The sequence below is a fragment of the Ctenocephalides felis genome, unplaced genomic scaffold, assembly GCF_003426905.1.
Source record: "Ctenocephalides felis isolate EL2017-DRISC unplaced genomic scaffold, ASM342690v1 CF-g0.4_SCAFFOLD_03573, whole genome shotgun sequence".
In the NCBI taxonomy this organism is placed as follows: Eukaryota; Metazoa; Arthropoda; class Insecta; order Siphonaptera; family Pulicidae; genus Ctenocephalides; species Ctenocephalides felis.
In genome coordinates, this window is record NW_020539727.1 from 13,296,776 (window position 1) to 13,323,207 (window position 26,432).

At 29.7% G+C, this 26,432-nt stretch overlaps 2 protein-coding genes across 2 annotated transcripts in view; both read right to left on the bottom strand.

The window, feature by feature from the left end:
• LOC113389559 (protein sprint-like) overlaps window positions 1–9,081 on the bottom strand; it is a 15,838-nt gene extending 6,757 nt beyond the window's left edge. The window contains exons 1-6 of the mRNA XM_026626580.1: window positions 9,064–9,081; window positions 8,773–8,957; window positions 7,267–7,475; window positions 5,298–5,487; window positions 5,141–5,228; window positions 1,741–2,157 (exon numbers count right to left, since the gene is read on the bottom strand). Coding sequence (XP_026482365.1) covers window positions 1,741–2,157; window positions 5,141–5,228; window positions 5,298–5,487; window positions 7,267–7,475; window positions 8,773–8,957; window positions 9,064–9,081 — 1,107 coding nt within the window. The remainder of the gene's footprint in view (window positions 1–1,740; window positions 2,158–5,140; window positions 5,229–5,297; window positions 5,488–7,266; window positions 7,476–8,772; window positions 8,958–9,063) is intronic.
• A 308-nt stretch (window positions 9,082–9,389) lies between these two features.
• The window catches only part of LOC113389560, a 34,411-nt gene continuing 17,368 nt past the window's right edge, over window positions 9,390–26,432 (bottom strand). The window contains exons 3-4 of the mRNA XM_026626581.1: window positions 11,760–11,896; window positions 9,390–9,645 (exon numbers count right to left, since the gene is read on the bottom strand). Coding sequence (XP_026482366.1) covers window positions 9,501–9,645; window positions 11,760–11,896 — 282 coding nt within the window. The 3' untranslated portion in view covers window positions 9,390–9,500. The remainder of the gene's footprint in view (window positions 9,646–11,759; window positions 11,897–26,432) is intronic.

Consider the following 26,432-nt stretch of genomic DNA (forward strand, 5'->3'; position numbering starts at 1 on the left):
ATTGTGTAATAATATATTTGAAAACGTTTAAAATTTCTCGAATATTCCATTACGGTACGGGAAGTTTCAGCAATTTGCCTTAAGGCACGATGCCATACACCACTAGTTGAGAGATTGGATCATCTCATTCGAATGATTCAGTAAACATTTTGATTATGTTGACAGTGCGACGAAATGATTAGTTTTTGAAAAATACAATTTTTAATTTCAAAATATCTAAAATGATTCGGATTTTGATTTTAATTCTGGCAAAAATGATAAAGCTCGCTTATATACTTAAAGTCAATAATTTGAACTTTGCAATTCAGTTTAAAAAATTCTTAGAAAATTGATACAAAGTCCTCCATTCTAATTCCGCTTGATTAGGTTTCATTTATTTACTTTTCATACAAACATATATAAACGTCTTCGTCTATAAAATACGAATAATGAAAATTGCAGTATTTATAATAATATATTTGAAAACATTTAAATTTCTTCGAATATTTCATTAGGGCACGAAAATTCCAGTAATTTGCCTTAAGGCACCACTAGTTAAGAACTTTTTGTTTTTAGAAACACATTCTTAGAAAATATTTTTGGAGCTTGATTCTAGAGATATTCGTGGTACTTTCTTAAGTAGTGCAGTAAACGGAAAGGAAAAAAGGGTATAACCTCTGAATTTTTTTACTGTGCTTCGAATTGAATGAAATTTGGAATTAAGTTCGTTAGAAAAAAAAGTTTTTATAAAATCGTGAGTTTTCTGAACATAGTTTGTACTAAAGTAGTGAATCTGCTAGAATCCTAAGCTAAGATGTCTATAATAAAGTGAATTCTAGATGGAATGTGAATTACTTTAATTCTGGTGGAAATGGCTCATTAAACTATGTGATTTAAAAGAAAAAAAACTTCGTATATGCTTCTTATTTGCTTGATAGCTCACTCATTTTACACGCAAAAAAACTTGTAGCAGCACTCATTTTAAAGCTTATGTTGAGCACTATAAAACCCAATTTCACCGAAATGCATAAAATGTAAAACCTCGACACTAGATGGCTTTAAATACAACAATTAAATCTTGAACGAAATAAAAAACAACTTTGCTCTTTCAAATCTTTTTTAATATTTTTCCTAGAAAACTTTATGTAATACCGATTTATTAAGATTTTTACTGACATTATTTTGTTCATTACATGTTTCGTTAAAATGTATATTTTAGGAGATATTTGCAAAAAAACGAAGAAAAAACGCCAAAAATATATGAATCTTTAGTGGCCAGTAACTTGAAAAGTATTAGTTTTTTTGAAAAACTATAAAAGACATTTTTTCTTATAATTAGTTCTTCTATCCATATCCAACGTTATTTTGAAAAAATGTAATTACACAATTGAGAGGGGGTGTCATCCCCCCGGTGGGTGATGGCGCAACCCGAATTGTTTTCACTTTTGAACTTGAGGGTAAGATGAACCTAATTCCAAAATTTCATCCAATTCAGAGCACCGTAAAAAATTCAGACCTAAAACGCTCCGTTTATTGCACTAAAGTGCATTTTCCACAAAATAATAATTTTATCTAAAAACACAATTTTCATATCCTTTAGACCCTAAAATCCCTTTATTTTCCACAAAACAGTGTAATTCTGCATCCATTCCTACATCTACCTCGGTTTCGCGTCGTATTTTCAATTACGGTACGGGAAGTTTCAGCAATTTGCCTTAAGGCACGATGCCATACACCACTAGTTATTCTATTATCCTTTACCTGGTAGTGTCTGCTAGCTTTCCTAGCAGCCTTAGCACCCCTCCTCGACCTGCCACTGCTCCCATTATTATTATTATGACTGCTGCTCTTCGTATGATAAGATGTTGCTCCACTCATAGGAGACGTAACGCCACTCGTCCCACTCATAGGCGAAGTGATAGTAGAATTTATACCACTCATTGTAGAACCAGAAACTTGTCCATTGTTAGAATCAGGAGACGTGAGCATTCCTGGTGATAGAATATTTGGGGAAGTGACACCATTGCTGATGGTTCCTGGTGACATGATACCATTGTTCGTTGAAGTTATCAGAGAGGCGTTGATTTTGGATTTGTGAACACGCATGCTGCCAGATGTATTGGAGTTGATGGTGGATGCGAAGCATTCTCCTTCGGGTGACATGCGTTTGCTCAAGGTCTGGAAATGTAAAATATACTATAATATCTTATATATAAAATTCTTCTGTAACTATGTATGAATGGTTAATCCTCCTGAACTATAATTCGGATTTTCATGAATCTTCCTGAAGTTTGTTCGAGAATTTTTCTAGAATTTTTAGATTCATAGAAATATAGTTAGATTGTAAAAATAAATGAAAAAAATTACAAAAAACCGCTTATGATTGTTTGCCCTTGAAAATATTTTTAACTTCCCGTAGGGTAAGTTATTGTAATGGGCCGAAAATCGGAATTGAAATTTTTTACATTTCTCGACGTTTTGAAGGTTTCTGAACATTTTGGCATACTTCAGAAAAAATGGATGTGTGTGTGTGTGTGTGTGTGTGTGTGTGTATGTATGTATGGATACAAATTTTCGCCCACGTTTTCGGGCATACGGTTCAATCGATTTGAATGGTTTAAAAAACATTCGATTCCTATTGATAAGGAGAAGAGCTGATTAGTTTTTGGCAAAGGCAAGTCCAGCAGTTACGGAGATAAGGAGCAAAGAGTGCAGAAAATAGAGTTCGAGTTTTTGAGAGAACAAAGCATCCGATTTGAATGATCTAAAAAGCATTCAATTAGTAATGATTGGGAGAAGGGGTTATTAGTTTTTCGCAAAGGCACGCCCAGCCATTTCGGAGATACAGAGCTAAATGTACAAAAAATGGCAGTTTTTGAGAGAACTAAGCGTCCGATTCAATTGATTCAAAGAACTTTCTGCTTGTCTTAACAAAATAATTGATTTTGGAAAAAAAATTTTGTTCAATTTTTTTTTTTTTTTTTTTTTTTTTTTAATTTTTGTATATCGAAAATAATTCAGATTTTATTTTTAATTCTGACTAAAGTTCTAATATACTTTAAACAAATAATTTCAACTCTGCAATTCAGTCTATATAATTCTTATAAATATTAGACAATGTTACAATATTTATAATAATCTATTTGAAAACATTCAATATTCCTTGAACATTTCGTTACGGTACGGGAAGTTTCAGCAATTTGCCTTAAGGCACGATGCCACCCACCCCACTAGTTTAAGGCATGGTTTGACATCAAAACAAATGACAACTGTCATTTGCCAAACATTTCCATTCACTTATAGGCTAAGGCAATATTAAAATATAATAAATTCATGATTATAAATAAGGAAAATGTAATGTCTACATTATTATTGCCGAAAAGCAGCTGAGATGTGCCAAAAATTAAAATAATATAATAAAATAGAGTCAACATGCGTCTGACAAGTGATGCAGTTCTGCGCATGCGTCTCACGTTTGTGAAATGTCAGTTCAATGTAATTACATACCCTTATTAAAATTCAATTTGACAGAATATTATTTTTTAACTAAATGTTAAAGAAAAATTAAAAGCGTTATTTGCTAATATATCTTCAAAAATATACATTTTAACAAAAATAATGAAATGACCAAAATTATATAAATTAATAATTTAATAAATCACTGTTTTATAGTGTTCTAGAAACAATATTAGGCTAGATATGAAAATGGGGTTTAAAAGTCCTCAAAATAAGCTTCAAAATAAGTATTTCTGCACATAAACTGAGTGAGCTATCATGCAAATAAAAGACGCATACAATGTTTCTTTCATTTGAATCAGTTTATGAGTGTCATTTCCACCAAAATTAAAAATAATCGTATTCCATCAGAATTAACTTGGTTTAAGAGATCTTGATGGATTCTAGAAAATACTATAGCTTCAGTACAAAAATTTTCAAAAAACTCATGATTTCTTGAAAAAAATCCATTAAAAAACAACCTATTTCTCATTATTATATCTCTGAAATTCAAGGGTTTTTTCTGACTAATTATTGCTTTTATTATTTTTGTTACACAAAAAATCTTTAAAAAATCCTTAAAAATTGTTCACGAAATTAATGGGCGTTCCCTTATTAAATCTCAAATTTTTCTCGTATATCTAAAGGCAAAATATGCCATTTTGAGATATATTTTTATATTGTACTTATATTTGTTGAATTCAAATTATTCTAATTGGAATCTATGTGTGATTTTTATTACATTTCGCAACTGGAATAGTGAATTATTTTAATATGATTGTTTTCACTTCTGAACTTGAGATTAAGATTAGCCTATTTCCAAAATATCATGCAAAATGGAGCACAGTAAAAAAAATCACAGGGCGCACAATTTTGTTGATCGTAGGTTGAATAGAGCACATGAGAACAGAATTTGACAAATTAATTCACTTCAAATATAAACTTAAGTAATAATGTATATTGAATTATTAGTGAGAAAAATGTAAGTTAGATATTAAAATTACTAAAAGCCAGTTAAAAAATTAAAAAAAAATATAGGCAATATTAAAGCAAATATTTTGGGTAGAAAATTCCCAGGTGATATTGTACCTTTACCGCGAATGCTATATATTAATTCTTTCTGAATTTGTTATACCTTTTAAAAGACTTCAATATCCAATACGTATATTTTATGCTATAAATCACAAAGGCAGATGAATTTTCGTGTGATAAATTTGGAAAATCAATGTTTTAGTCGTGAATAAACAAAAAATCATTCATTTATACATCCACATCTACAGGTATGACGAAAAATATTGTATAACCGTTGGCATTAAAATAAATTGAGCTATTGGAAATAAATTTGTTCTATAACTTGCAGTGTATAATTTTTAATATACAATTTTATTGAACATATTCTAAAATTTGTTAAAAGCACAATTAAAGTGTTAGCTGTGGAAATTGAGAATCATCATTTTATTTGAAGCAGTTCTACATTTAACATCTCTCATATATTGGCGTTAATAGTAATTCGAAAAACAATAATTATTATTTTCAACTGAATGGTAAATATTAGTACTGGATATTTAAAAAATGTATATGTGGGTACAGGGCAACGTCTGTCAGGTCATCTAGTATAAACTGTAATTGTAATTGATTATGTTAAAAATAAATGTTATTAACTTACAGGAACTCTCGAGTTATCATTAGTTCCTGGAGGAGTTGTAGGTTTGCTCCATCGTGGCGGCGGAACAGGTGGTACACGTCCAGGAATTCTGCACAAAAATACAATAATAATAATTTCTTAAGTCATTTGCCTTACAATAATGACATGTTTTACTTACCTATCAAATCCATTACTATGTCCACCTGTTGTCACATTATTTAGATCTAATGTGCAAGGTGGCGTAGGTCTTGGAGCCCTAGGACCTTTAAACGTTGTTAACTGATTTCTTTGAGCAGGATGGTGTTCAATTGGATCAGAGAACGGTGATGGTGTCCTAGTTTCTAGAGGGTTTATGTGCTTATTATTACCTACAAAAATGGTAAACGTTAGATTCAAAATTACTTAAAATGAGTTCATCAAAAATTTTGAACAGAAGTATAATATTGATCAAAATACAAACAGTATTAGTGATGTCTTTATATAATATGTCAACTAGGTGAACCGGCAAACATTGTTTCGCTAAGTAAGGTATATTATAAACAATTTCTAGAGAATGAAAAATATCAATACTTTAAATGTATAAGGATGTGTTGTTTGAATGCTATATACAATGAGGAATTATAAAAACAATAAACCCCATTAGTTTGTCTATATTTTGTCAATACAATCAAACTGGAAGTTTCATACACTTTCTACAGAAAACATGGTATAATCCAATCCAAGTCTTTTTTTTTGGTCTTTCGACTTATTGATTACGTTTCAAGTTTTTCAGATTCTTTTTGGATTCTGAATTTTGTGTATAATTGTAAATAATACTACTGAGCTTATACAAAATTTTCAAATTTCTGCGGGGAGAGATAGAAAATGAATTAAGTATTTCTTCTTTGACCTGATTTTCGAAAAGTTTCAAGTAATATTCAATGGATTAAAGTAAATTTAATAAAAAGTATATATGCAAAGCAGGGCGAGGCACAAAGGTCCAATTTGACTTTGAGCAAATATTAATTATATTATAGAAACCAAACCAATTATATAACAACAAATAACACATTTTAGTTATCTGACTACGTTCAGTAAAACTGCCAGCTACTTCATCATTGTAGAAATGTGCTTTTTTGCTGTCTTTCAAAAATTTGTTATCTAGACCTTTTTACCCATAGACGAGGTAACTTGGAACGGCCAGGTGGCAAACAGGTTTAATGTCTTATTTTAATTTTAAAGGTATTTTTCGAAATAATTATATTTTTAACTAATGCTAAAAAAACTACCAACGAAAGAAAATACTTTTATTACGGATTTTCAAAGATTACCGTTTATAGCTGGTTATACATCTTTTTCCCTCTACTTTCAAATATTGTTGTTAAACAATGCTTCTGGTTTTTGACACATCGGTGGTGGACCTTTTTAACCCCGGACCTTCATATATTACTATCTATTTTTCGATAAATTCTGGGAAATTATACCTGAGAAAATGTTATTCGACAAAATGTCCCTTTGATGGATACCAAATTTAGGTTCTGAATTTAAATAACACAAATAAAAAATAATATAACCTAGAAAATGTTTTACAAGTACCAATGAGTATATAATTATACAAATGAGATCTTTTAGAGCACCGTGTTTGAGAAAAATATGATTTGCAAAAAACAGTGCTACAACGCCAAAAAACGCATTTTTATATTAACATTTCAAAAAAGTTGATATTTTAAGTTTCTAGTAACACTTGCGGCTTGGTTTACTAACGTTTTTGTATATAAATAAAACTACAAACAAAACTACTTACTACAATTTAATCACACTTAAATAATATTCACGTAAAATAGCCTATTAAACGTAATTGAACATCATCTGTCAAAAACATTTGACATTTGACGTATTAGCCACCGTCCATTGTTTTATTCAAATTACGCTTCTACAAAAATGTTCAAATTAAAAATGTAAAGTTTCTACGCAATTTTGAAATAATATCCCATCTTTCCGACAACATACTGATTAGTATAAATTTTTCAAGACTAAGACTGGCCAAATCGGTTTAGACGTTTCCGAGTTTTAGCGGATCATTTTATCGTGAGCTCCATTTTTATATATGAGATAATCAGAAACAACTTTTTTTTCATTATTTCTAAACTTTCCATAAAATTTCTTACCATTGTCACTAGTGTAGTCGCTGGCATCCGAAGCAGAAGAACTTTCACCAAGTGAATCAGCAGAAGTCGAAGGCCTTGGAGGCGGCAATAAAGGCGTAGCAGGATGCCTCCAAAATTCTTGACCCAAAAGTGCCAAAGATGACAATTGTTGGCGATTCCTGGCTTCGCGAAGGGCACGTGGTAAGGTTAACTGGACTGGTAACTCATCACTAAAATAAATGGAAGATTTAGAAATAACACTTTGGGAAGCGTTTACAAGATTTAATTATTATTGAAGTAAAACTTCTTTAGGCGCGACTAGGGTGTAAATCCGTACAAATGCAACGGAAGTGCGTTACGCCCGAACTGTACGTCATTCGCTCTCGATGAAATCATTTCTATACGGGTCGATTGTGATTAGCAGTCGTGTATGCTAAAAGAGATCTGTCGTTGTATGCGTACCGGTATCAACAAGGAAATCGGCATAGATAAATAAACATTTTAAAGGTACATCGTAGTACAAATCTTGATTTAATGAAAAATGCCTGAATCAGAACAATATTTTACCCTGTTCCTTGAGAATAATAAAACAAACTAAACATTTCGACCGCGTACTAAACCTAAGTTTATTGATTAAATTAAAATAGAGAAATGCAAATTAATACACAAAATGAAATATAACAGAATTAAAACAAGTGCAACAATAGACACAAATCAAGATATACATGAACACTACACTAGACAACACAACAATTTTCACATTGAACACAATAGAAAAAAGAATTTGAGAGAAAATGTCATATGGAGTGCTAGCAAAATATATAACGAATTGCCAAACGATATTAAGATGACCAATGATGACGATAAATTTAAAAGAAAAATAAAGAAATACTATAAGGAAATTAAGACAAAGAAGACTGAAGAGTTATATATAAAGATATTTTTAATTATATATAGATATTATATTAATGAAATAGATATTATAGTCAAATGAAATGTATATATTATATGAAAACTGTTTTTCATAATCTCTCATACCAGGCACATCTGCCTGACTGAGATATGAAAATAATGTATATATATAAGTAAATAAAAATAAAAAAATTAGAAATTATTTCTATATTATTCGTAGTTTCTATAAATCTTTGAAGTCATTAAAATGGAAAATATTTTTTAGACAAGACAGATCCTATAGCTGTTCAAAGAATGAGATTATATCGCCGACGAAAAAGTAAAAAAATACAAGCAGTCAATGAGTGTATGTTAATTTTAATTACATGAAGTTCTTCAAACACAATTACATGATGAGTGAAGTTGCAAAAACAATATTTGTTTAGGCGTTATTTAATATAATCCACTGTACGAACGAATATTATACAATTTATTAATCAGCAATTACTTCATTTCTCTAATAAAGGTTCATTTCTGAATGCTAATTACAATAACAAACCGATCATGTCTTATGAAAGATTTAGAAATAAAACTTTGGGTTGCGTTTTCAAGATTTAATTATTATTATTTTCTTACCAGCATTGTGCATAATGAGCAACCAATTCCGGAATAGAATCAAACCTATTAGCTGATGTTTCCAAGCCAACACGACCTTCACTAGCCCTTACTAAATAATGTTCAATATAAGGACCTCTGCCTGCTGGAAGTCGCACACTGACAGCCATTGTCATGGGTTGACTAGAACCACGAACCACAAAATTCTAAAAAAATAATGATAAAAGATTAGAATTGACACATCATGAATATACTGATTAAGAGACTGATTCTGCCGCACAACAGAAAAATGTTATGGCAAGGCCATGCTACGCTCCGACTTCCATACATTATGCTACTGAATCATACTGAATACTGTCAAAATGTTATGTATTTGCTGTGCAATCTGGCGTTTTACACGCAACGTCACTCGTATGTTATGAAGCTGTATCAGAAACACACTTATCTAACATCGCTTTTTTGACATTCTAGGTTATGTTTTCTATCAGACAAACTGAGAAATTCGCCTGACTGCACAGCAACCCCATGGCTTTTGTCAATATTAGTATGGAAAGTTCTTGATAACATGGCCTTGCCATAACATTTTTCTGTTATGCGGCAGAATCGGTCTAATTCTTCTTACCCCTTCATCTTTCCCCTGCAACAAATGCACAGCACCAGCTCTCTGGATTCCAGGCAAAAACCAAACAGGGTGCGACCTCAGCAATCTCTCAAGTAATCCTAATCCACAGGGTGCACCATAAGAACCTTCATCCTCTTGGTCGCCATCGACATCCTGGATTTTTTTTAATGTCGTCTAAGGATGGTCTTCTTTGATCCACCGAGTTGGTTTTTAGTAGATCTTTTGTTTCTATGTCGTTTTCTACTGGTTTTGGAGGTAAATCGAGAGGCGGCCTGGAAATAAATATAAAAGATAGTTAAAAAAAATTCATAATGGGTAAAAATAAATACGAGTACCATTTTGTTATGTTTTGGAGCTTGAGTTCAATTGTGATGTGACAAATGATAACTAGCGGTGTATGGCATCGTGCCTTAAGGCAAATTGCTGGAACTTCCCGTACCGTAATGAAATATTCGAGAAATTTTAAACGTTTTCACATATATTATTACAAATACTGTAACTTTCATTATTTTTGCCATCTTGTTATATCTGAGCAAATCAAATGTAAATCATAAATCAATTTATCTCCACAACATTAACAATCGTCATTTCATTTCGAATTCAATTTCAAACTAGTGGGGCGCATGGCATCGTGCCTTAAGGCAAATTGCTGGAACTTCCCGTACCAAAAATTATTTTTTTTTGAAAAGATTAACATTTTTGAAAAAAAATTACTCTGAAAAAAATAGATTTTTGAGGAACTATATAAATTTTTGACAAAAACTTACTTTTTGTTGAAAAATTTATTTTGAAATATTTTGGAAATTCTGAACTTTTTTTTCAAAGCAATCGTACTGCTTTAATGCATAGAGACTAAATATCGAAGCGCGTAAGCGCCGCGTCGCTGTCTAACGCATAAACATTGGTACGGAACCCATAGGACTGTAAACCAAATTCATACTTATTGTTAAAATCTCTATAAAATATCTGATAATTTGATGTGCATATGTCTAATGTCTAATGATTATTGTTGACCGCCAAATATTATTTTTTTTTTTACTTTTTTTACTAGATCTCCGAAACCGCTAGACTTATTTTCATGAAAATTTGATCAAATCTTCATCTAGATAATGCAAGTAAAATGTTTTTGAATTATACAAATCGGACGCTCCGTTCTCTTAAAAACTGAGTTACCGTTTTTAGCCCCTTTTGCCCCATATCTTCGGAACGGACCTGCCTTTGACAAAAACTAATCAGCACGTCTCCTTATCTATACGAATCGAATGTTTTTTGAATTATTCAAATTGCTTCATCCCGGTTCCCGAAATCGTTGACGAAAATTTGTACTGAACACACACAAATGCACGCACACACACACACATACATACACATACATTAATTTTCTCTAAGGTGTGCCAATATATTCAGAAACCTTTGAAACGTAAAGATATATAAAAATTTTCATTTTCGATTTTTGTGCGATTACTATAACTTACCCTACGGAAAGTTAATTATAAATAAATCAATTTATCATCTCCAGAACATTAACAATCGTCATTTCATTTCGAATCAAATTTCAAAAAAAAAATAGTTGCCAAATTTCCACAAAATTGAAAAAGTGCTCCCGCATAGTCACAGTCTAAACGCATTTGCAAATAATTCTGTGCGACATTTTCACTTATACTGTGCTTAGCTTGGCGGCATTTTCACATTTTTCAATAATTTTCACAAAATTGGAAAAGTGCCCCAATACATAAACAGTCTAAACGCACTTGGGTAAACATTTGTACCAGAGTGGCGCTTAGACTGTGCTTAGCTTGGGCGATTTTTTGAATTTTTAATCCAAAATTACAAAAAAAAATTTTTGAAAAAAACATAAGAAACAAAAATTTTTTTTTCCAAAATCAATTATTTTGTTGAAACAAGCAGAAAGTTCTTTAAGTCATTTAAATCGGACACTTAGTTCTCTCAAAAACTGCAATTTTTTTTAACATTTAGCTCTGTATTTCCGGAACCGCTGGGCCTACCTTTGCCAAAAACTAACCAGCACATCCTTCTATCAATGGGAATCGAATGTTTTTAAACCATTCAAATCGGTTGATACGTGCGCCCTAAAACGTGGACGAAAAAATGCGGACATACAAAACACACACACACACATCCATTTGTTCTGAGGTATGCCAAAATGTTCAGAAACCTTCAAAACGTCGAGAAATGCAAAAATTTTCGGTTTCGATTTCCGGCCCATTACTAGAACTACCCTACGGGTAGTTAAATAGGTAAAAAAAATTCATAATACGTAAAAATAAATACGAGTAGCATTTTGTTATGTTGTTTTGGAGCTTGAGTTTGATTGTGTTTTGTCATTTGGCAAATAATTATTATGGAATAAAATTATTATTATTACCTTTGTCCTTGAGCCCGTGGTCTTTCAGGAGGCACAGGCGAATCACTGTCACTAGTTTCTCCTGCTGCAAAAACTCCTGCGTCCAAATCTGAAGTTGGAGTTACTGATTGCTGATCACTGGATAAGGAACATCGACTCTGTAAAGAAAATTTAGAAATAAATAAAGGTCCTATAGATTTTTCATGAATTTTATAAATAAATAAGGGTCCTATAGATTTTTCATAAATATAATAAATGAGTAAAGGTCCTACTGATTTATTATGAATTATTTGTTTCATTTATAATAATAATAATAAGTAGAGCAACAATTCACTTGATGTTTTAAACAGTTCATTCAGTAAAATGTGTTTTAAGCTAGTTGGAATATTATTTGTAGTAAATATAGATTGTCAGACCAAACACATTTTATAATTTATAAGTATCAAAATTATTTATTAATAGGAACCTTTAATTATATGAATCAGACATAATTTTACTTCTTTGGTTAAAATAAGCATATATTACAAAAGTATGAAACTAAATGTAAACTTTTTTAATATTATTACTATTTAGCAATCTAATATATGTTATAATATTGTAAGCATATATTACAAAAGTATGAAACTAAATGTAAACTTTTTTCATATTATTACTATTTAGCAATTTAATATATGTTATAATATTGTAAGATGCACGGGAATTTAGGAAGTTTACAAAAAGTTTCATCTTAGCTTTAAGCTCCTGCCAAAACATCAAAGAATTAGCTTTTTGATTGACTTTAAGCTGCTCGTAGACACGTGGCAAAAATTCGTTAAAGGAACAGTTGTGCACACACACATACATATATATATATATATATATATATATATATATATATATATATCCGCATTCTTCATTAACATGAGAGGATTACCCAAACTACCAAAGAGATGGTTGCGCCCTTTAAAATGTCTGCGAAGTGAAGATACGATATTATGAGGTTAATTCAGGGCTGAATGATAAATCACGACTTATTATAATAGTTATGTGATATTTTATTACTATAAGTATAGTTTATTTTGAAATATTACTATAAAAATTAGATTTGTAGAGATCTTATATAAACCACTTTTTAAAAAGAAAGAATTATTAAAACAGGCGAAGTAGAGATATTTGGCAATTGTGAGCATTTTATGTCAAATTTGCAAAAGCCTAAAAATTTCTACGACATTTTTAAATATGCTAAATTTTTATACCATAGAAATAAGATTGGATACAACTTTTCTTTCAACATTTCCTATTTTCGGTTGAAAAAATATTACTGCTAATTATTACATCATCACAAGAATTTTCATACTTTATGCTCCTTTTTGATACTGCCCACACTTTGTTTTTACAAATTAGAGATTTAAAATAAAAAGATCTAAACTACAAGATTTTAGTCATTTAATTTTGTAACTCGACTTTTTGATACTGCCAAAATTTTATCTTTATAAATTAGAGATTTGAATGAAAACTAGTGGGGTGCATGGCATCGTGCCTTAAGCTGGAACTTCCCGTACTGTAATTAAAAATCTTGGTACAGAACCCAAAACAAAAATTACACAAAATGTGTACACATTATTAAAATCTCTATAAAACATCTGATAAGTTGATTTACATATGTCCAATAAACATTTTGGACCGCCAAATGACATTTTTTTAACTTATTTTATTTGGGAGTCCGTAACCGCTGGACCTGCCCAAAAATTTGAACATCTTCATCTTGTCAATACAAGTAAAATGTTTTTTGAATCAATTCAAATCGGACGCTCCGTTCTCTTAAAAACTGAGTTGCCCTTTTTGCCCCGTATCTTTGGAACGAAAAATTTGTATCCGCACACACACACACACACACATACATCCATTTTTTCTAAGGTATGCCAAAATATTCAGAAACCTTTGAAACATAAATATATATAAAAATTTTCATTTTCGACTTTTTTGTGATTACTATAACTTACCCTACGGGAAGTTAAGAATAATATTTGTTTTTAGTCTATTACTTATCCAATTCAACTCTGCTTTTTTTAAATCCCGCGCCCCCGGATGTGCCCCTATAAAATTAGCGTTTGATTTGACTGCAAAGCATTTGACAGAAATAGAGGGTTCAGTTTCTCATAACCGAACACGTTGTCTCCTCTCCTCCCCTAAACTCTTGTCGTTTGAACAAACTACCCTGCGATACTTACAGATCGAAAACAACCCTCATGGCACATTTAAAAGATGGAGCACTACTGAGGGTGGATGAACTCTACATAGGAAGAGGTACTGCTTTAAAATAGATAAAGATGAAAATTTGCAGAAATATACTGCAAGGAGTAAGTAGTTTCAAAACAAAATGTACTGCTGGATTTATTGGACCTGAAACTTCTAATTGAAATCCTATAGCTCCAACTAGGGAATGCAATACCGATGGAAAATTTCAATACCAGCATTTCGGTAATTTTTCATTTTAAAACCTGAATATCGGTAAATTACCGGTATTTTTATTATCTTAAACGAACGTAAACAAAATTGAAAGTTACTAGTACAAATATAAAAAAATGTCTATACAACTACAACCATATTCAACTAAACAATAAAAACAATAAAATAAAACAATAAGTTTATTTTTTTGAATAATAATTTAATAAAAATATATTTAATTTAATTAATTCATTATCACTATCGAGTATATTGAGTACTTTTCACGAAAACAAACTTATGATTAAGAAAGACCAAAAACTCATAAAAGATCATATTACATTATTATAATAACTGTATTGTCTGTATCCAATGTGTTAAATTAGCATAATCTCCAATATTTTTTAAAAAAAATATATATTATATTTAAATATTATATTATTAATATTATCTAATAAAATATTATATTATTATTAAAATTATATATTTTTCTACAAATATATAATTTAAGATCGGGTATTTTATCGAAATAATAAGTTACTATAATTGTTGAGTATTGTTATTTAAAACAATGTGATGCTTTTATAGTATTTTCAAACTTCGAAACGTTATCGAAAAATAATATTTTATAATTGTAATAAGAAGCAAAAATATTTAGTAATTATCATAATTATTATATATAAAGTTAGACAAAAAAATAAAGATTACGCGGGGGTAATCTGTATGATATAAAATATTTTGGCGCAAATATCACTTAAAAAATCGTTACATTTTTACAAAAGATGAAACAAACATCATAATCTATCAGTCCAATTCTATTTATTGTAACACGATATGAAGCCCTTAGTAAATCAATAAATATTCAGTTTAATGACGAGTTGAGATAATATTTGACATTTGTTTATCTTATAGAATCACTTGAAGATATAGCTGTTTATGCGATTACGGAATCGAAAGATAAATTTGTTCCGAGAAATTTAAACTTTAGTGTATTATGTATCAAATAGCGCTTATGTAAAAATACCGAAAATACAGGTATTTTTAGGAAAATTACCGGTAAAAATACCGCCAAAAAATCGGGCGGTTTACCGGTAATTCGGTATACCGGTATTGCATTCCCTAGCTCCAACTATAGGTGAAGTCCTGAAATACTTTTTTAATTAATTTTCTAAGAAGCTAAAATTTTATAAGAAACTCCATTCCAAATCCATTTTATATCTTTTCCATTATCCAGCTTTAAAATCTATTTTGACGAATTTCGCTTTGGTTTCCCTGATTGCCTTAGCCGTTCGAATTTATTTCGTTTGATGTCCTCGTAAATAAATGAAGTTATCAAACGAGAGTGAAGGGACAATAACGAAACGATATCTTTCTGGATTTATTACCAGATATATCGGGGATAATTTTATCAATACCAATAAATATACCCCGATATTGATACAGGGCGAGGAAATAAGGGAAGAGCAAGGGATTGATATGGTAGTAATAAGCGATCTGATTATCTGTTATTACTTGTCGAACAGGATAAGGGTGAGATTGTTGAATCTACTAGTTCTAGGATACTTAACATACAGATAAACACACATAATTTTGCCAATTTGGATGCCAAACGTTTTAGAATAGAAAAAACAAACTTGGAAAATCACTTCGTCTTCGAGAAGTTAATAATTCGTAACAAACCATAATATTGTTTAATAACTTTCGTTTATGAAAAAACTCCTCTATACATTTTCAATATCCGCAAACCGCATTTTATTTTTCAATTACCAAATAATCAAAATCCCTTAAAATTTATCACCACCATCGTCCATAAACAATATATGAAATTCAAATTTCGCCGCCGCAGATCTACATAAAAACCAGTGTTCAAACAAATGAAATTCCGCAACATCCATTCGATGTGTATGTCTATGTGTACAAGTATATTTCTACCTTTTAGTTATATCAAAAACAGTGGTCGAATGTGTGTGTTTTATTTTGAATACATTACAAATTTCATAAATCACATTGCGATGCATTCCATGCACGTAGCAATTGAATATACGCGAAACCGAGGTAGATTCAGGAATGGATTCAGAATTACACTGTTTTGTGGGAAATGAAGGGATTTTAGGGTATGGAAGATAAGGAAATTGTGTTTTTGGATAATATAAATATTAATACTTAAAAAATTGTGACACACTTCTCTAAAATCAAACTCCAGACAATATTTTGTCAGAACATGCTTTAACGTCGAACAAAATGTTCTCAAAAAATACTTGTACAAAAGATGAGTTGAGTAAAGTGATTTAGAAGTCTGATCTTAAACAAAATGATATTTTTAGGTCTAAACTATTATCATTTGAAAAATGCCTTTACAAAATTATGACAAGCATATATCTAGAAATAAGCACCAGAAAATATTTCGAAGTTATGATTCCAATATGTAAAAATTGTGAATACTCTAAAATTTCTCAAAATTTGATCAATTATAAATTAACTTATTATAAATTAACATCATATTAATCCATATTTTAACGTGTACTGCTTTATGATAATTTATGAAATTATGAAATTTGCTGTAGTATTTAATTACATTTTTGTGAGCGATTGTAAAAGTCATTTGGATGCATTTAAGTTATTTTTGAAAATTAATGTGTTACTTGATTTTTTTTCCAACTTAAAGTACATTATTTCATATTATGATAGACAAGTAGTAATAATCTAACAATAAGACTATTCCTATTAATTATTCTATTAATTAAGATTAGAATTGGCAAGTATGGAATTATTTTCATCACAAAACCATCAATATATTATCATCCTGATAGAATAAGTATAGAATCAGTAAAATCACAAATCTTTTAGTGTTTATTGACTTTTATCGCAAAATTCATATTTGAAACTATATTTTTTACATTTTTAGTAATTTATCAAACATTCGTGTATTTGTAAATTATAAATCTCTAAAACCCATCTGACAAATAAAAATTAAATTTTTATTTTAGTTTGTTTATTTCTATAAATTAAAATGAGTATATAGCATAAATACATTAAGTAATTAATTTATTTAATTGAGTATTGTTAGTTATTTGAGCATATTTAAATAGTACTTTAGATTCAATTAACTTTTGCAGCTTGATAATAGAGAGATCATAGACAAGTGCTTTAAATTTAAAATTTAATCGATTTTTTTAAAAATCGTGATGTTTTTAAAATTCGCTTTGGATGAGGTAAAATTTTAATTTCATAGGCGTTTTCTGAAAAAGGGCTGAACAGTTTCTTTCTTTCTTGAGGCCCAACAGTTTCTTTAGAAATAGCAAAAAAATGCTTTTCATAACCGTTTTAGCAAAAAATCTTGCAATCTCAAATTTATGGATTTGTGCATTGTTCACAGAAATTAATTGATAATTACCTGAATATTTTTTTTACATCTTCTCTAGTAAAAATTGTTACTATTAATTCAAACTATTTAATAATATCAAGACCAAATAATAGAAACATTATTTTCTTATAGCAAAAGCTTAGTATTTTACAAAATAATTTATTAAGTTTCTTAAAAAAAAATGTTTCGACGTTTTTCATGAAATTTAGCATGGCGATGATATTCACGCACTAAACAGTCCTACAACATTTAGTTGATTTATATAAAATCATTAAAATTTGGAATAATGAACTACAATTTTGGGACATACAAGCACATATTTATGCACTACAATTATTATAATTACAGAAAATATAAATATGTTTAAAAAATATTAATTGGAAATCTTTAATATTTAGTGAAAGCGATAGCTTAATTTTCGTAATAAACAGTTAAAAATTGTATCTAAACACCAAATGTATTTCAAGTATCTCAATATCAATTAATTAAAGGACCGATTATGTCTCATAATAACCAAAGGCTATGTTATTAAGGACTTACCATACTAAATATTGATAAAGACCATGACAGGTTGCTTTGCACTCAGGCGTAGTTGTCAGATAGAAAATTTGACCTAGAAACCGCGCAAATGTCAATAGAAACAATGTTAGATAACAGCGTCTTTCTGATCTAGCTTCATAACATATGAGTGACGTTGCAGTTTATGTGTAAAACGCCTGAATGCACAGCAAATATGTGACTTTTTGACAGTATTCGGTATGATTCAGTGGCATGATGCATGGAAGTCGAAGCGTAACATGGCCTTGCCATAACATTTGTCTGTTGTGAGGCAGAATCGTCAATTATTGCTTCATGGAACTTGCCTTAAGGCAAAATGCCACTTGTTGCAATTAGCCAATAACTTAAATTAGATTCTGAAGAACATCCAATTTAAATGAAATGTTTCAATTACAGACTATGTGTATGTGGTTGATTTTGACAGTGTACAGTTGAATTGCTATCACAAAGGCAACAAATATATTCGCCCTACTACAAATGATATACGCTTCAATTAGCAGGTACGTGCGTTTGTCATGAAGAGGGTCCACAATTGTGGAACAGCAGAAGCATACAATTCAGGCGAATATTTACATATGCAGACAACATAAACGACGATGAGAATACGACTACAAAATATAGAAATACAATATATATATATATATATATATATATATATATATATTTATATTGGGATGATCTATAATATCTATTCATCATGGCATCAAGATTAATTTTGCAGCAAAATATTTATTTAATTGGTGATGTTGAGACTCAAATTATTATCTCGATTCCATGATGAATAGACATTATAGAACAGCCCACATGTATTTAATTAGAGGTTATGTGGTTTATAAATATTCTTATGTATCATAATATTTGAGTGGCGCACAGATGTCGCACGAATTTTCTTAATGTCACATGTTAGAAATAAATATATGAAACTGATCATATATAAAAATTATTGTGCTTATATAAAGAGCTTATAAAAATGCTTATATAAAAAGCTAATACTATTAAAAAATTAATACTATTAATAATTGATTTGGAAGCAGTTGCGCCCTTGGGAACAAAGAAATATATATATACAATATATATAGTAACACCCATATATACAATAAAATATAGACCTAATAACTAAACTCTAGATGTAAGGGGCACTAAGTCTTTAGGCAAGTTGCAAAAATTTTCTGATACGTGTAGTAATTGGCTTAAGGAACCAAAACTGCGATCTAGATATTTAGATAAAATTTTCATCTGTTTATCACGAAAATAAAGTTTTTGCTTTCACCTAAATCTAAAGATTTCCAATTTTCAATCTATAATTATATTTATTAAGGTGCACAGATACATGCTTGTACGTCCTGAATGTGTAGCTTTTTATTCCGAATTTTAATGAATATATATAATTTAACCAATTTTTGTAGGACTGTTTAGTGCATGAACTTCATCGTCATGTTGAATTTCATGAAAAACGTAGAAATATTTCTTTTAAGAAGCTTAATAAATTATTTAGTAAAATATTAAGCATCTTCTATAACAAAATACTGGGGCACCATTATTTATATATCATGTATGCAGTTTTTGATATTATTACACCATTCAAACAAGAAGGGTGCATGGCATCGTGCCTTAAGACCAATTGCTGGAACTTCCCGTACCGTAATTGAAAATCTTGGTACGGAATCCAAAAAAAATTGCACAAAATGTGTACACATTATTGAAATCTCTACAAAATATCTGATAATTTGATGTACATATGTCCAGTAAACATTTTTGACCGCCAAATGACATGCTTTTAACTTATTTTCATTGAGAATCCATAACTGCTGGACCTGCCTTCCCAAAAATTCAATCGATTCTTCATCTTGTCAATACAAGTAAAATCTTTTTTGAATTATTAAAATCGGACGCTCAGTTCTCTTAAAAACTGAGTTACCGTTTTTGGCACTTTTTGCCCCGCATCTTCGGAACGACTGGGCCTGCTTTCGCCAAAAACTAATTAGCACGTCTCCTTATCAATACGAATCGAATGTTTTTTGAATCATACAAATCGGTTAATCGGTGTTCCCGAAATCATCGACGAAAATTTGTATCCGCACGCACACATACACACATACACACATTCACAGACACATATACACACACATAAATCCATTTTTCCTAAGGTATGCCAAAATGTTCAAAAACCTCTGAAACGTATTTTTTACGATTACTATAACTTACGGCACGAGAAGTTAATTAATGGTAATATTTTTTACACAACTAGAGAAGATTTGTAGACTACACATTAGATGACACTGATACAAACAATATATTTAGATAATTATTAATTAATTTCTGTAAACAATGCACAACTCCATAAATTTGATAATTCAAGTTTTTCGCGAAGACGGATACAAAAAAGTACTTTTTAGGTAATTCTAAAGAAATGTCTTGGTCTCGCAAACCTAATAGCAACTTCTCCTTATTGTGTTTATTCCTATGACTTTTAAATTCGAAAAAACGTTGGTAAAATTTTAATTTTGACTTATCACATCACAAAAGCCATTTTTGACACAAAAATCTTAATATTTTCCCAAACAATTGATGAATTTTTAAAATCAAACCACTAGTCACAGGACTATAAAACTTTAGTATTGTGACTTATCACATCACAAAAGTGACTCTTGACACAAATTCTGACTATAATATTACTACCAACATTGATAAATTTTTAATATTAAACCACTTGCCACAAGGCCATACAACTTTAATATGTTTGGTATGCTCATGATCTCTATGATTATAAAAAATTTCACCAAAATCGTGCAATTTTTTAAATCCAAAATTTTATTCACGACGAAAAGACCCGCAAAATCTTTACCAATAACTGATCAACGCAAATTACAACCAATATTTTTAGAAAATTTAAATTCAGAATTTCAAGCTAGAACGTGGACAATTTTTTTACGTTTTTGCTAATTACAAAGAAACGGCTTGAACGATCCTTGTGCAAAACTAATCAACAAGAGTCCTTATTGAGATACATCGAATGACTTAAAAAAAATTGAAATCTGTCAGGCCATTCACGAGAAAACGTGGACGGAACTATACATACACACATGCATTCTAATTCCAAATTTGTTTTCATCCGATTCAGAATGACTTTAAACGTCAAGAAAACATGAAATCAGCAAATCGGATTTTTTGGCAAAACATAAACTTCTCCTTTCTTTAATAGCTAAATTTTCAACAAACATCTGTATCTACTTTTTTTTTTCAAGTATATTGATTCGGTCATCGTAACAGATTTTCCGCAAACGATTTTCACTCACATGTGTTGCTCGAACGTGTATCCTGTGTGTACTTTTCTGGAAACGTTACGAGAATATGAAAATACGTTTTCTGCCTTATTACCAACAAAAATCTAGGGTGCAAAGGAAGAAATTTTGGGAACATTCAAACATCTGTTGCGTAAGAACAGAGTACAGTATCGTATCTGAGGAATACATTCAAGGAAAGTGACTTATGAAATTTGTTTGGTATTGTCAATATTCGATTTGCAATCAGAACTATTCTCTGTCAGAGATCTGTGAATTTGGAAGGTTGTCATATCTATTGCTGATGCTACTTTTAAAGCAAAACTTCTTTAGCCACGACTAGAGCGTAAATCCGAGCAAATGCAACGGAAGTCCGTTACGGCAGAACTGTACGTCATATGCTTTCGATGAAATCATTTCTATACGGGTCGATTGTGATTAGACGTCGTATATGTGAATAGAGATCTGTCGTTGTATGCATACCGGCATCAACGATGTATGCGTACCGATATCAACAAGAAAAACGGCATAGATAAATAAACATTTTAAAGTTACATCATAGTTCAAATACTGATTAAATTAAAAATGTCAGAAGTATATTTTACCCTGTTTCTTGAAAATAATAAAACAAATTAAACATTTGTGCTGTGTACTAAACATAATTTTATTCATTAGAAATTCTTTGAAGTTAAAAAATCTTTGAAGTTATTAAAATGGTAAATATTTTTTAGACAAGACAAATATTACAACTGTTCAAAGAATGAGATTATATCGCCAGCGAAAAAGTAAAAAAAAATCAAGCAGTCAATCAATGTATGCTAATTTTAATTACATGAAGTTCTTCAAACACAATTGTTACATGATGAGTGAAGAAAACAATATTTGTTTAGTCGTTGTTTAACATAATCCACTGTGTTAAATATTATAGAATTTATTAATCAGCAATTACTTCATTTCTCTAACGAAGGTTCATTTCTAAATGCTAATTACAATGACAAACCGATCATGTCATATTTGGAGTATGACTTTAATTACGTTATTGTTTTTAAATATTATACATATTTATAATTCTATTATAAATATATAATCTATAATTTGTTATTATATAAATATGTATAATGGTTTACACTAATAAATGTGCGCATCACGAGTGTTACCATATTAATAATAAACATTATTCAAAATTGTTTTATGATGTATTTATTTTTAACTTAAATGCCATCTCGTACAATAGCAAATAAGTTTTACTTCAATCGCGTGTGAACCATACGCGCACTCTTTTTTGACTTACTTTACGTAAAGGGTGGAAAAATATATTGCAAGAATACCTAGAAATTTCTGGCTTGACATAGAAGTTAAATTAGTTAATTAATAATTATAAACAATACTTTTGTTATTTATTGGGTTGGGGATCCAAAGTATTTCTTGGATTGGTATCTCATACAAAGCTCGAGGATTCACTCTGCCGTGATATATCGCATTATATTAATTAATATATGCAAATAGACTGCATCACATTCGCAATTTGAAATGTCAATACAAAATGACACATGTTTGGAGGGTGCACATCTGTGCACTTGACAATGTCATTAGTTACACCACGATTCGAATTGGATTTGGACAAGGTTTCATATTAGAATGAATTTTGCACATACAATTGCACATGAGAGATTGATACATATTTAGGAAATAAATGTTCAATAACATATACCCAATCAATAAAAAGTTGTGGATTCTCAACTAATAATACTGGTTACTAAATTATTACTGAAACTTTAAACTCTTACAAGATTCCTTTACCACTTTTCATCAGAATCGTTCTATTTTTCTCAATACCATAACATCCATCTATTTTTCTTCTACTAATGTCAACAACCCTCAGAGTTTCAAATGTCAATAACTCGAAATGAGAACGAGGAAATCCAAAAGGACCAGTTGGAGTTAGAGGGGTAGATTTTTGTCAATGGGTGGTTTTTGCATTTTTATCACGGTCACACATCCCTGCAGGATATGCAAAAATGATTTCACAAACCCCTTCCTTCCAGCAGCCCCTCTTTGGGGAAATAAATATATAGTATTTGAGTGTGTCTAGATATTTATTCTTAAAAGGAATTGCTGGTGCTGGTTCGATTTGTCAAGTTATATAACACGATAGGAAATATATTACATGTTTATTGCATTTTTATGATGAACAAATTTATACGTTAATCATTGGCGATATTAATTGTAAAGTTGCCTAAGTCGTACCCCCTAAAAATGATAATAAAAATATTTTTAGACAAGGCAGATATTACAGCTGTTTAAAGAAAGAGATTATATCGCCAGCGAAAAAGTAAAAAAAAATACAAGCAGTCAATGAATGCATGTTAATTTTAATTACTTGAAGTTCTTCAAACCCAATTAATAACTTGATGATTGAAGTTTCAAAAACAATATTTGTTTAGGCGTTGTTTAACATGATACATTGTAAAAACGATTATTATAGAATTTATTAATCAGCAATTACTTCATTTCTCTAATGAAGGTTCATTTCTAAATGCTAATTACACTGACAAACCGATCATGCCATATTTAAAGTATGACTTTAATTACATTATTGTTTTTAAATATTATACATATTTTTATCGCTATTATAAATATATAATTTATAATTTATCATTATATAAATGTGTATAATGGTGGACACTAATAAATGTGTGCATCACAAGTGTTACCATATTACTAATAAACATTATTCAAAATTGTCATATAATGTATTTATTTTTACTTAAATGCCATATTGTACAGTAGCAAGTAAGTTTTACTGCAATTGTGTGTGAACCTTACCCGCACTCTTTTTTAGTTAGTTGTGTAATAATTGACAATACTAGATATTTCCCTAAAAATTGGTATTCTTGTTGCCTTAGTCGTACCACCTATAGCCTTAGTCGTACTTAAAGAACTACAGTGAATTTAGGCTCGAGATAAACTTATCAATCTAGTATATACACTACCAAAATCACGTTATTTTTAGGTTTTAATTTTTTTATCAATTTACAATCCTGATTAAATGCACCAACCTTTGATGAAACTTGCCTACACACACTTCAGTATATATTTTTTTAAAGTAAACCAATTTAAAAAATTATAAATTCACAGTTCAACACAATGTCTTAGTTCTTGACAACTTGGATTAAATATGCTATTATTTTTAACTGCTGTCCTAGAAATGTTATTAACAATTACGGTTCCAAAGTTTAAATGAACAAAATTAGTAAAAATTATCCACATTAACCGAAACATAATCATAATTTTAATAAAAATTTAAACAGTGTGATTGAAGGAAGAAATGTGTAGAGAAAACATAGTTTTAAATTTTTTAGAGTTGTTGGAATCATAAGTAAGTTTTTTTATAAATATATTGGAAACTTTTCCCAATACAAGAACATTCATAATCATTGCAATCCATCTAGTAATTCTCAATTAATCTCAATTAACAACTGTTTTTTAGGAGTTTTAAATTTCAACATAGAAAAAGAGAGCTAAAAGTATTATCAAAATTGAACACAACTAAAACATCTTTTTGTAAAAATGAAAAGTAAAACGAAAAACTATCTAAATAAAAAATATTTTAGTGATTTAAACTAGTGTCATTATAGAAAGATTTTTCGGCAAAAGAAACAAAAAGTTAATTGGAATTAAGCACATGTTTTAGTTTGTTTAATTAGGTGAGTACGATTCTATGTTATTATTAAGAGTTACATGCATTTTTTAAATTCTCCAAAAAAATTATTACTTGGCAAAATAGCTCTATCAATTCTATTCCATTAATAGAGTTCTATTAAAAACAAGCAATAAATTTAAAAGTAGATATCTACACAAAAAAATCTATCAGCATAGAAATAATTCAGAAAATAGGAATCAGTATAAAACAATGCTCACAGAACACATAAATAACCTTCAGCATAACATTGATTTCCTGAACCCGAGTATATTACATTTTGAAACCAATATATTTAAAAGAAGATTTAGTGAAGGTTGTATAATATGATAATAAAGACTTGACAGCTATTCACATTACAAGATATTCCTCGACCATTTTTCAAACAATATTATTACTGAATGAATCATGTCCCTATTTATTACTTTCCAAAATCATATGTTTTTACCAGTTTGTACATTTTTGAAAAAATCTTTGTAAAAACATTCATTCAGCGTTGAGACTTCATCAACTATGTATACAAATTTAGTTTTTTTAACTCTAATTCATAATTAATTTTCAATGATTGAACTACTGATAGCTTGGTGTTACAATTGTGTTAATTAGTGTGGTGTAGTGTTTAATTAATTATATCTGTAAGTACCCATTTTTAAGTCCAATATGTTGTAACAATTTTCTTTTCTAAATTAATTATAAAAAAACTTGAAATATAAAAAAATAAATAAAACACTGAAATACGGTCTCGATGAAGTCCTAAACGTATGGATTAATAAAGCTGTTTCCTTAATTGCTTTAGTTTTTTTACTTGACTTAGCACACTCGTTTTAATATATATCAGCACCAAATTTATATACCCTAATATATATATATATATATATATATATATATATATATATACACACATGTATATATGTATATCCTGGTTTTAACAATTCGCGCTAATCGTTCCGGGGAGCTTAACATCATAAACCCAACATGACTAGGATCTGGCAGGGCGAATTTAAAGCAATTTATACATCGTGGAGGTGTATATTTCCAAAATGCAAATAACACAAATAGATTCTGCAATATATGTTTACCCCAGAATAGTGAAACGTAATTATAATAAATGCTTAGTTTTGTAAAAAATTGGTTTACTTCTTGTAAATGTTTTATCGTGATACAGCTAAGATGAGAATCAACCTGAGATCGATTGAGACCAAAAGTTAAAAAAGTATGTTATTAAAATTCATTCAATTAATCTCCAATTGTAAAACGATTCATACAGAATTAGCAGAATGTGCAAAATGTTTCGTCCACGATTTGGAAATTTTGAAATCCAATTTTTGGAAACAAATTTTAAAAATCCTGAACCAACTGTTCGAAAT